Source organism: Montipora foliosa, chromosome 5 (genome assembly GCF_036669935.1).
Source record: "Montipora foliosa isolate CH-2021 chromosome 5, ASM3666993v2, whole genome shotgun sequence".
Taxonomy (NCBI): domain Eukaryota; kingdom Metazoa; phylum Cnidaria; class Anthozoa; order Scleractinia; family Acroporidae; genus Montipora; species Montipora foliosa.
The window spans coordinates 27474419-27486918 of NC_090873.1; the positions used below are offsets into that span (position 1 = coordinate 27474419).

Consider the following 12500-nt stretch of genomic DNA (forward strand, 5'->3'; position numbering starts at 1 on the left):
AAATAAATAAACTAAAGATCATATTTAAAAATAAGCTTATTAAAAAATACATTCTTAAATCTATCAGAATTTATTTGCGGATTATACGCATTTGAACTTCGAAACACCTGATCTGTGGCACTAAAAAATAAACTCTATGAAAGCACGTAATATATATCTCCTGAATTAATTCCACTCCGGATAGGTTTCGTGAACTTCCGATGGAGTTTTGGAGAACATTTCCGCGACTTCCCAAGGGATCTCCAGTGTCTGAAGAAAGTTCCCTTTACTTCATTCCAAGGGTTGTTTCGAACGAGTAAGTGTTGAACTCGGAGTTTTAGAGCCATACGTCGGTACTGATTAGCAGAGCGTTGCAATAAATTACCTCTTTTTTTTCGCCACTTATCTCTGCAGATGTGAATAATGTAAAACAGAACAAAGAGAACTGGAAACAGCAGCACGTCGAACACACACCAGATGTTGAGAAGACACCACTTCCAATATTGAATACTCAGCCAGGACGATCTTTTCAGTGTTCGGAATTCACCGAACCATTTGTTGTTCATTAAGCCATGAATCACTGGATGTGCTAAAATCTACAATGGAAAAAAGAGAATTCGTCAATTAATGCACGTAATTAAAGTACTCTTAAAGTGAAAGAAATTTAGTGCAGAAGTAGTTTGGTTTCACTGATGTGGTTCTCAGTTCTTGGTGTTGGAGTTGTTGTTATTGTTGTTATTGTTATTTCTGTTTGTTTCTTTGCGTTAACTGTTTAACGGAAACTGGAATTGCCATACTCACACGTCCGACAAAAAGCCCACCAGGCCCGCCATATATTCAGACTCTTGGCTCCGTCAGTTTCAAGTGCGATCCACCTCTCCCCTTAAATTTCTTGTGCAAACTTCCAGAAAGTTGCAAATGGACTACGGTCGGGTCAGGTTGTGCATACAGAATCTCCACGGTGAACACCACAAGGACATGCTTTCGGACAGTTCTTTTGTGTTATGATCGAGGGTGATTTGAACTGGGCAACTTCCGCTGAAACATTCTTAAGCCGACCGAGTTTAAAAGCTTTGGTTTCTTACCTTTTTTTGTTCCATTTCTATAGCATCATCGATGACTTGATCCAGTGAATCGGCAAAAGTATGGCGGAATCCCATATCTGATTTTAACGGATTTAACAGCGAGCAAGAGAACTCGTCCACAGAGTTGGCCAAATTTGTAAACTCTTCCTCGTCTTGTTCCTTCTTGTCTGCTCTACGACGCAGCTCACTGCTTGCCTAACAAATGAACACAATAATGTGTCAAGCCTCATAGAGATAAACATTCACCTCGCAAACAAACGGCGTAACGTATATATAGTTTATGTGTTCGGCTTCTAAATGACGACTGCTACGCGGACGAGACTGTTTGGTGCTATCATATCAGTAATATGTTTAAATTACGAGTGTTTTTTTTTCGGAGGAAAGTCACATCTTACATCTGTTCACAATTTCTCTCTCGTATTCTAGGTATTTTTGACATATCACAAAGATTTTAGAAATCTTACCACTGAAAAAAATTTCTCTAGATCACAGTAAAACATGTAAACTGAGTAAGGTCTTCCGTACATATCTGCTGGTTGCTGATAAATACTCTATTTGCCAAAGTAGCTCTATATTTTGGGTGTATTCGAATGTGAAAAGGTTGGGGATGCTCGTCGTCTCGTTCAGGGGCCGTAAATCACTGATTTTGGTCTCACTTAGGGTGTCCAAGACGAAACGTCACCAACTTTAACTGTCAAGGTATCGTTTAGGGTTGCATACTATCTATCCGTTTTTAAATAGTACCTTTTAAAGGTCAAATAAGGCTCTATCAGCACGGTCCCAGATTTGTCTCCCTTTAATAGCATTTTAACTCAAAATTTTTCCGAGTATCCCGAAACGTTTCGCCTGGGAGTCTTATTAAGAGGATCTATATATCATCTACCTTCATTGCCATATACAATGTGTTGTTCTTGCATTTTGTTAAAACTCGTGGGTTAAGCCTTTCTGTTATTTCTTCCACATCCCCTGTCTCAATCGTATCCATCAATCGAGACTCTAAGAAGAAATAGACCCAGTCTTAAACATCACCGCTGCTTTAAAAACATTTATAAAAGAGCGCATTTTGATTCAGTGGATGTACTCTCAGGATGAGAGTCACTAGAGGATGTTTCACGATACTGATGCCAGGCAATAGACTGTGATATCTTGATTTGCCCCGAAAGATCAACCCACCCGAGATCCCCGACACTGTAAAAAAAAACATTCCATTCTCTGCCTACTATCTACATATATTTGGACAATTACCTTCTCCAACTATTTTTCTGTGTAAATAAGGAGCTAAGGATAATTACACTTCTGTTCAAGAGGCTTCTTCTTTAGCCTGCGTCAGTGGGCGTTCCCGTAGGAGAGGAAGAGTTTTCGGCATTTTTTGCCCAGGAAAACTGGGACCGAGAGCAAAATACTGACTGGAAGGAACAGGGGGTGGTGTGGTAACTTACTGATTATCTGGGACCTTACGACAGGACGACGACGGCAACGAGAACGCCACAAAACAATGGGCCCAATGAACAAAAACAAGGGCTCTGTATGCCCTGCATGTACCTTTTTGAATCTTGGTACATTCCTTTGCCGTCCTTGTCCGTGAATTGACTAAATTTGAGATTGTCAAGAGGACGTGAGAACCTGACTAGATGTCTTTAATTTTCTTCCCAAATAACCACACCGTTCATGCCAATTGTATTCCTGCAATGTTGATACACACTTTCCATTCCGAACGACTTGGAGTTATCTCGAAATTATCTCAATGACGGGAAATAATATTCTTAGACAACGTTCTTGTTGGCGTCGCCGTCGTTCTTTCGTAAGGGTCCCTATTGTGCGGCCAAAATGCGGACATTTCTGCGATCATACGGCAACGCTTGCAATACGCAGGATAGAAAAACGCTCCTGGTAGACAATAGATGGTCGCAATAACAAAATGAAAGATTTGTCCACAACAAAGCCAGAACAATTACCGGGTTTATCATTGACCACAAACATAGTTCACTTTTTGAAAAGGGAAAACGCTTAACATGGTTTTTAGTACCTAAATTTTCGGAAGCTATTGACAACTTTACATGGTCGACAACAAAGTAACATAAATCACTATATCTTTTGTTTGCATCAGTATCGTGTCCCAAGACAAGCCTATATTCAATCTTCATCATAAACATTTGCGAAAACTCTGTATCAACCTACCTTGTTTTTCTCTCTCTTCTTTCTCTTTAGCTTCTTTCTTTTTGGCTTCATCTTGATCATTATTTGAAAATTCTTGTAGATTTATTCCACTTTCTGATTCTTCCATTGTCTATACGTCTCTCTAAAAAATCATAAACAAATGCAAATTTCTGACTGACAAATGAAACAAGGAAAGGTAACGTTTATACAAACGTTGGCCGTGTAGCACTTATATTTTAAACAGAGTTAACTGAATAGAGTGTAATGTGAATTGCTAGATTTCTATCCCATATGAACCATGTGAGCGTTAGCCCTACTGATGGAAATGGGCCCACACAAGGACAGAGAAAAACTCTGACCAGGGTGGGAATTGAACCCACGACCTTCGGGTTAGATCTCCGTCGCTCTACCGACTGAGCTACAAGGTCAGCGTCTTTCGTCAAATTCGAGGAGTTCTCAATAATGCGGGTTGCCAAAGCGGACAGTTGGTTCCCACCGGCTGAGATTTAAATCATAAGAATTTACTTTTACTTTGCAGAAAAAGAGTAAACATAAATAACTGGTACTTACTTGAAAAGCCACTTGAAGACGTTTTGAAATTTGATAAACATGGATTCTCTGTATGGCTGAATACTCTTACCTAACAGGTTACACCTGTAGAATGAATCGTAAACCAAGGCTTGGCGAGTTTTCATAAACCCAAACACTTATGTCCAGAAATGCACACGATGACAAAAATGGCAGATTTGGCGAAAGAGCTGCACGATTGACAATCTTGGCAAAATTAGTGATTTTGGCGATATTTTGCCAATTTTGTCAAATTAGTTCATCCACTGGTATTGATACCACATGGGTGAACATTGGCAATTTTGGCGATTCTGGCGAATTTGACAAATTCGGCAATTTTGGCGATATTTTGCCAATTTCGTCAAATTAGTTCATCCATTGGTATTGACACCGCATGGGTGAACATTGGCGATTTTGGCGATTTTGGCGAATTTGAGAAATTCGGCAATTTTGGCGATATTTTGCCAATTTCGTCAGATTAGTTCATCCATTTGTTTTGACACCTCAAAATTGGTTAAAATTAGTCAAATTAGTTCATCCATTGGTTTTGACACCACATGGGTGAACTTTGGTGATTTTGGCGAATTTGAGAAATTCGACAATTTTTTGCGATATTTGGCCAGTCCAATTCGTTCATCCATTGGTATTTACACCATTTGGGTGAACATTGACAAAATCGGTAATTATCCCGATATTTCAAAAGTGTACGCGCTCGTTTCACACATTAGGCCGTGCACTATTGTAAAATTTTAGCTTTCATTTTACGGTTCCCTTCACAAGATCCTCTTGCCCTTGAAAAATTATCATTCATGGACTACGGGAATGCGGACCGCGGTGGCACTTCATTATACTGCTTGCCCTTTGACAATTTCATTCATCAGCGTCACAAATTCTTGATGATTTTGGGGCTCATTTGTCGAAATTCAAGCACGTTTCCAACAGACCTGTTTACTTTCGCGTTTCACTCAGTCATTTTCCGGTGCGACCGTTAAATGACATGAAGATTTGAAAAGGCTTTTCTCATCTAACACACTGGCGGCTCCCCCTTCTTAACTTCATATCCGCTTTAAAAGCGAAGTGAAAAAAAAAAAAAAAAACCTGAAGAACTTACAAGAGAAGAAAGAGGTTATCTGTGAAATGAACAGACACAGACTAGCCGATATAATCTAGATATTGATAATCAGCAAAATTAAATTGTTGAAGCAGTGTTGCGGAACGTATACTTACACTCCAGGATTCAAAGATTTAGAAATGTGTGAAAACGAAGTTGCGTTTTTTTAATATTTCGTCATGGAATATACAATTTTTGCTGTCCCTTTGCAATGATAAAGTTAACTGTAGAATACCCTGTCACTCGAATAAACTTCTGCGTAGCTGGCTACGCGGTAGGCCGAAACTAATAGATTCAAGTTGAAGTATGAAATTTATTCAAAACAGTATTTCTCGTTCTTAAAACGTCGGGAATGAAGTGGCGATCAATTGTGGATTTTACGGTTAGATTAACTACACTTTTCACGAGATCGTGTCAAGAAAATAGCGCCCGTTGCAGTGATTAGGTCTAAGTACTCTTTAACATTTTCCTTTTCAATTTACGGTTTGGTTAACTACACTTTTTTCGAGATGGTGTGAAGAAAATAGCACTCCTTTACTGATTAAACCTAAGCGTTCGTTTCAGTGATTAGGCCTAAACCCTCGTTAACATTTTAGCTTACAATTTACGGTTTGGGTAACTACACTTTGCACGAGATTGTGTGAAGCAAATAGGACTCGTTCATTGCTTAAGCCTAAGCGCTCGTTTCAGTGATTAGGCCTAAGCACGCTTTTAACATTGCGTACCCGTACCGCGTAGTCAGCCAGTTAACATACCTCGCCATCTTCAATTTAATTCTTTCTGTGTACCGCGTACTGCGTAGCCAGCTACCTAAGATACTTAGCAACCTTGACTTTATTTTTTCCGCGTACCGCGTGGCCAGCCCTTTACAGTAACGGCCTCGGTGTGGCGGGGTAAACTGCAGCTGCTCCAAGATAAAAAATAGTTTTCTACTGTTCAAATGGTTTTGGCCTACTTAAGCCCGCCGCACACGGTGAGGAAAGAGCTGAGCATACTCCATCGCGAGGCGGTTTGCTCATCCGTTTCCTCATGTTTGCGGGAAAATTTTGGTGAGAAATTCGCCTTGCGAGGCCGTGAGGATAAAATCAAACATGTTTGATATTTTTGGCCTCGCGAGGCAAATTGCTCACTGCATCTCCTAAATCCACAACATTTTGACCACTGTGATGGCGAATATCGTTGTCGATAAGAGTACAGACAACGCTGAACCACTTTCGATTTGTTAAGTTGATATGTATCTCTCGTTCTTATAGCGCGTTCAACGAATCATTTTACAATTCGGTTAACTTTCATTCACAATAGCACTTGATTTCTGAATAAGACTAAGCGCTCGATTCAGTGATTAGGCCTAATTAAGCACTGGCAGCTTCTGCAGGTACTGTATCGGAGCATAAGCACTCTCGTAAAATTTTAGCTTTCATTTTGCGGTTCGGTTAACTACACTTTTCAAGAGATCGTCTTGCCCTTGAACAATTTTGAGTCGTCGACTACGGGATTGTGGACCGCGTTGGCAGTTCATTATACTGCTTGCAGCAACACATCGGATTGTTGTTTGTTAGTTTGCGTTTTTGTTTTCTTTCAGTGTCATAAAAGTGGACAAGAAATGTGCGAATTCAACACAAAGGTTGACCATTGTTTCTGCAAAGTCAAAAATTCACTCTCGTAGACGAGCTTACTTTTTTTAGTCTTTAATATCACCACGTAATTCTAGCTTTCATTTTGTGGTTCGCATAACGTACAACACTTTTCACTAGATAGTGTGAAGAAGAAAGCACTCGTCTACTGTTTAAGCCTAAGCGCTCGTTTCAGTGATTAGGCCTAAGCACTCTCGTAAAATTTTAGCTTTCAGGTTCGGTTAACTACACTTTCCACGAGATCGTCTTGCCCTTGATTGCGGGGGGTAGTTTCTAAAGGAACTATGGTGCTGCGTCGGTGGGGAGGTAATATACAAAAATTTGGTTTTATCAACAGAGTTGATGATGTAAACTGACCACCGTACAGAGAATCTCTATACGGTGTCCAATTTACATATCAACTCCGTTGATAAAACCAAATTTTTGTATGCGGGATTGCGGCCCCGGTGGCAGTTCATTCTAGCGAGATTACCAAATTAAATGAAGACTTATGCAGAATTAGTAACTAGACTTTTAGAAATCAACTCCTTATAAACCCTAGTAAAACTATTTTAATTATCTTTGGCACCAGAGCGATGGTCAGCAAAGTAGAGGATTTTCGTCTAAATTTGTTAGGAAAAGAAATTACACGAGCTACCGTTGCTAAGGATCTGGGAGTTATCCTGGATCCCTGCTTGACATATAACGATCACATAGCTTCAAACAGTGTCCGTTTGCATGGTGCGCCTAAGCCAGATTAATCGAGTTAAACATGCTTTTGACCCAACCACCTTAACTATTATAGTTAATGCCTTAGTCTTTTTAGCAAGCTATATTATTGTTGTAATGTTTAGAGCAACACCTCTGAGTACAACTTAAGTAGGATCCAGGCTGTACAGAATTTCGCGGCTCGTATCGTTAGCAGCTCAAGGAAATACGACCATATTTCCCCTATCCTTAAAGATCTCAAGTGGCTACCTGTAAGACGGCAGTTGTATTATCGCCACGCAATAATGGCCTTCAAATGTATGTCAGGGTGCGCTCCAGCCTCTTTATTTTCTATTCAAAGAGCCATGATCACAAGGCGTACAACGAGGAACTCCCAGATGTTAAATATTCCTTTGAACTTTCCATTTCAGGGCAGTCAAACTCTGAAACTCACTAGATTCGACTCTTAAGTTGAAACCAACACTACAGGACCTCAAACGTTGCCTGAGGAGAAGCCTTCTCTCGAATTTTTTAGTGACCTAATTGCTCCACTTTTGCTTTTATTTCATTAATTAATTAATAATTAATCGGTTCGATTATGTCATTTACTAGTTAATTAGTTAATTAATTTATTTGTATATAGCATTAGTTATCTCTTGACTTTATTCTGAAAAGCCCATTTGGGACGAATAAAGTATTTATGTCTGTATGTATGTACTCAGACGACGAACGAGGATACTTGGGGCTCAGTTAGCCGTTACACTACGGTGACTTAACACGACGTATATGTCAATTTCATAAGATGGCGTCTAAAAGAACGCTTCGCTCTTTCCAGCGGATCACAATTCAGGAAATGTTTATTGTCTTGTGGAGAATTTTAATTTTGCAACTTCTGTCCTACTGGGTGTCGACATTCTTCTACAGTGGTGGTAAAAGGATTTCAATTTCGACTGATGGCAAGATTCGCGAAAAGCTACTATAAAATTCACAGGCACGACATGCATCTTCACGCAATGCTTATTTTCAAGTAATGGATCATGCGACAAGGACATATTTTGTGTGTGGTTTATTGAAACTAATTCCTTGCAAGCGGACATTGGTAAGATTCACATAACTGCTTTGAAACATAACGAGCCAGACGCCCTTAACAACCAAAACAGTACCTCGGTATCCCGCGGAGATAGCAGGCAATATGCCTGGTATCTCAGAGGGGTGCCCAGTTGCTTGTAGCATTCCAATGTAATTGAATCCCTCAGGATTATATAATTAATAAATCTCTTTCACTGACACTTACAAGGTAGAAGGTGTTCTAATCCTCTAGCTTGAGATATTTTTTTGTCAGATTTTAATTAAATTTCTACTTTCAAACATGACGTTGATGCACGAGGACAATGCGATTTACCATGGGATAGTGACGAGCCTTTAACAGAAGTTGGAATTATTTGGTCGAATATTTAAGGCAAACATTTCGGCTAAAAAAGGACGACTTGCAACATAACAGATGCGATCACACTGTGATCCCATAAAAGCGATTTTTGTGTTCCAGGACGTAATGGCTGGCTCCGGTATTGAAGTTAGGATTTGCTTATGGAAGGTGTCTACCGTAGAACGTCACGATTGTTTGAAATTAAGTCAATCATCACTTTGCTTGGGACTGAAGTGCAAACGAGGGAAAATGTTACACAAAAACATTATTTCTGGTAATGTTTCCCTTTTTGCCCGCTTCAAGAAACATCGCAAGTACGGAAAAGTTTCGTCCTTTGAGGGGCCAATAATCTTAAAAAAAGATTTACAAGTGATTGAAGTGAACTATATAAATGTCCATTGCGAAAGTGTTTTGCTCACGCTACAATAGTTCACACAGTGAGCGACAATGCTATTCCAGCACTCAATGCTGAATGATCATGAAAGTGTAATCATCACGTTAAGATTATAGATATAACCTTAAACTTGAAGGGACTTGTTAAGTTCCATACCTTATAAACGTATTAACATCGGCAAGTTCTGAAAACTATTAGTACAGTCACGTAAATTATTAACATGACAAGGGAGTCTTGCCGTGATTTTAGGAGAAAGGCATTGAAAGGGTCAGTTTATCCAAATTTCTATGGTATATAATGCTTATCTAATTATCTGAGGAAGGGAAAAAGATTATGGCACTGAGAAGATACTGCGATGTTGCTCAAAAAGATGGCAACTAATAAAATAAGAAATAATCCTTTCAGAGACAGTCGATAATACCTTTACCCATCGAAAGAACGGAAACATGCAACACTTCCAATGATGGTTTTTTATTATAACCTACAGATAAATAACATTCCAAGCTTAAGAACATGATTAATTATCAATACTGAATTTCTCGAACAAAAGATACGCGAATGTAGCATTTTATGCTCATTTTTAGGCATAGCCAGCCAAGATAAAACCTGTTCCCAGGTTCAAGACCTCAACTGATTTACAGTAACACATTAAATGCTCGAGAGATTCCTCTTCAGTCTTACATAAGAAACGATAGCGATTCTGCAATTTTAAATTTCTAAGTTTACTATTTCTATAAAACATCCGGATCGGCAATTTGTATTCAAAACCTCTTAAATTTGTTTCCTAAGTTGCTGAAGGAAAGTGAAAAGATTTTCAAGTTCCAATCAACGGAGAGAACCGGGTCTTCATTTTTACTCGTGGATATATCCACGAGTTTTGGTGGGGATCTTTATGCAAATTTGTCACTCCTGCGTAACCGGAAGTTCGATCTAATTAGCCAATCAGGATGGATAATCACAACACAGCTCTGACTTCCTGTTCGCTACAAGGTTGTGCGCCGCCATTGCTGTTTGTGGCTTTCTTCGTGTTTAATTTGAGCACCTTCCGCTGCATTTAGAAGCAAGAAACTGAACAATTAAAGAAACGGCGTTCTTCGAAGGTGAAGCAAAAGATTCTGAACAAGTACACATTGGTGCAATTAATTGTGCACCGCCTTTCACTCTCCAACGCGAAGACTTTAATAATACATGTCGAAATGGAATCGACAGACACGTGGTGAGAAGCGGTCAGTGTAAAACGCAGACTGCAGACTGCAGACCGGGGGTAAAATGCAGACTGAGGTTATAATTTAATTATTGAAAAAGCCCAAACCCATTAGAAATGCTAATAGTTAAGCTAGGCCTAATTAGGCCTAAGGGTAGCATTTCTAAGGGGTTTGGGCTTTTTCAACAGTTACGTTATAACCTCAGTCTGCGTTTTACACTGACCGTGGTGAGAAGACTCGAGAAGACAGTCTCTGCCGATCCCCTAAGCTCACGAGGGATTAATAAACTCCATTTGGAAGGTGACTTCCATTTGGAGAGTGACATCGAAGCTATCAAAGTATACCAATGTTTATCAAAGCTATCACGAAATTTTGCAAGCCGAGTCATCAAAGCCATATGAATCCAACTTGAACATCAGTGACATGAAAAACAGTGAGGCAACCAAGCAACCCATGCTTCCAGACACTAGTACTTGTGTGGCGGACCATAATGACGAACTGTCGAAAGACTCGGTCATCGATTATGTAAGGAAAACTGATAAGGAATCCGTACCAATCTCCTACGATAGAGCTGTTTCGTTCATGACGGGGGAAGATGTTTTCAGATTTGGTCAACTCACACAACACATTTAACACACCATGGTTTACCTCGTGGAAGAAGAACATCCGGGAACTTTTATTGCATCATACATGTAAATTGCACAGGCATCCCACTAGATCTAATGAGGTCATCCTAACACCCCCACTTGATCTCACTTATATATGTCGTAGAATTACATCCACATATTATTACACTAAATGAACTCAACATAAGATGTGTTTTAAATGGATACAATAATAACAATACGAAGTTATGCTTGTATATTACTTGTATACCTATGTCTTAAGAACCAAAAATATAATTCCTAAACTTTTGCAACTTAAATTTAGTAACTGGTTTGGTCATGACATCAGCTACCATATCGGCAGTAGGACAATACTTAATGATTATCTTGCCTGCATTCTGCGCGCTGCGAACGAAATGGTATCGAACATCAATATGTTTCGACCTTCGTTGATTGACTGGGTTCTTGGACAAGGCGATTGTACCTTGGTTGTCCTCAAAAATCAAAACAGGGCCACTTACTTCACCAATGTCCTTCACCATTTGAGTGAGATACATACCTTCTTGGACTGCTGCTGCCAGAGCAATATACTCAGCTTCACATGATGATAGAGCCACTGTTGGTGTTTCCTTGATTTCCAAGAAATAAGAGGACCGGCTCTGTTCAAACTGAAACAGTACCCACTGATACTACGTCTGTCATCTGTAGATGACGCCCAATCAGCATCACTGTAGCCTATCAGTGTAAGACCATCATCACACTTTCTATAGCACAATTCAAAATCACGAGTCCCCTTCAAGTATCGTAACACATGTTTCAAAGCTATCCAGTGTCCCTTCATGGGAGCAACCAGGAACTGTGACAACTTAGTAACAACCCAGCATATGTCTGGTCTGGTGCACGTCATAGCATACACCAAACTTCCCACTGCTTCACGGTATCTGGGATCCACAGGGGTTTCACCATCAAACTCAAGCTTCTGTTCCGAAGGTGTAGTCCTTGGCTTATAATTGGAAATCTCAAATCTCTCAAGCACCTTAGTGATGTACCCTTTTGATTCATCTTTACAAAGCCATCTCCCTGCTCAAAGTGAATACCCAAAAAGTATGAAAGTCTACTCAGATCCTTCATATGAAACCTCTTTTTCAGCATTCCTTTAGCTTCAGTCATTAGCAACATGTTGCTTGCTGCTATAATTATGTCATCTACCCAGACAAGCATAGCAATAAATCCACTTCCAACATGTTTGGTAGACACACAATTGTCAACAGGGCTTTGAACAAAACTGTTCTCCAACAAGAAACAGGTTAGTACACGGTTCCAATTTCTACCCGACTGCCTTAGGCCATACAAAGACTTGTTCAATTTATACACAAGTCTCCCTCCACTGCCTGAGGGAACTTCAAAGCCTTCAGCTTGATCCATATAAATCTCACAATCAATAGAGGCATTGAGATATGCCGTTTTCACATCCATTTGGTGCAAAACCAAATCATGTTGTGCTGCCATTTGCATTAGCACACGCAGTGATGTGAGATTAGCAGTTGGTGCAAAGGTTTCCTGAAAATCAATACCTCTCACTTGGCTGTAACCCTTAGCAACATACCTAGCTTTGAACGATTTAGCACCAGTGGAACTTTCTTTGATAGT

At 39.7% G+C, this 12500-nt stretch overlaps 2 protein-coding genes across 3 annotated transcripts in view; both read right to left on the reverse strand.

Annotated features, from left to right (window-relative positions):
• LOC138003848 (uncharacterized) overlaps positions 1-12500 on the reverse strand; it is a 63409-nt gene that overhangs the window by 39009 nt on the left and 11900 nt on the right. For both annotated transcript variants that reach the window (XM_068850113.1, XM_068850112.1), the window contains 5 exons: positions 3792-3875; positions 3243-3363; positions 1948-2060; positions 1065-1259; positions 365-575 (listed from right to left, as the gene is read on the reverse strand). In XM_068850113.1, the coding sequence (XP_068706214.1) occupies positions 365-575; positions 1065-1259; positions 1948-2060; positions 3243-3348 (625 nt within the window). In that variant the 5' untranslated portion in view covers positions 3349-3363; positions 3792-3875. The remainder of the gene's footprint in view (positions 1-364; positions 576-1064; positions 1260-1947; positions 2061-3242; positions 3364-3791; positions 3876-12500) is intronic.
• LOC138002533 (uncharacterized) lies at positions 9996-11757 on the reverse strand. Its single transcript, XM_068848564.1, has 2 exons — positions 11410-11757; positions 9996-10088 (listed from the first exon to the last, which is right to left on the reverse strand). Exons 1-2 carry the CDS (start codon positions 11755-11757, stop codon positions 9996-9998), a joined length of 441 nt encoding a protein of 146 aa, XP_068704665.1.

Coding starts and splice junctions, on each gene's coding strand:
- LOC138002533 (XM_068848564.1), bottom strand. CDS start 11,757: ATGACGTGCACCAGACCAGACATATGCTGGGTTGTTACTAAGTTGTCA. Junction 10,089..11,409: donor GGCAGCAGCAGTCCAAGAAG/GTATGTATCTCA, acceptor TTCTAAATGCAG/CGGAAGGTGCTCAAATTAAA.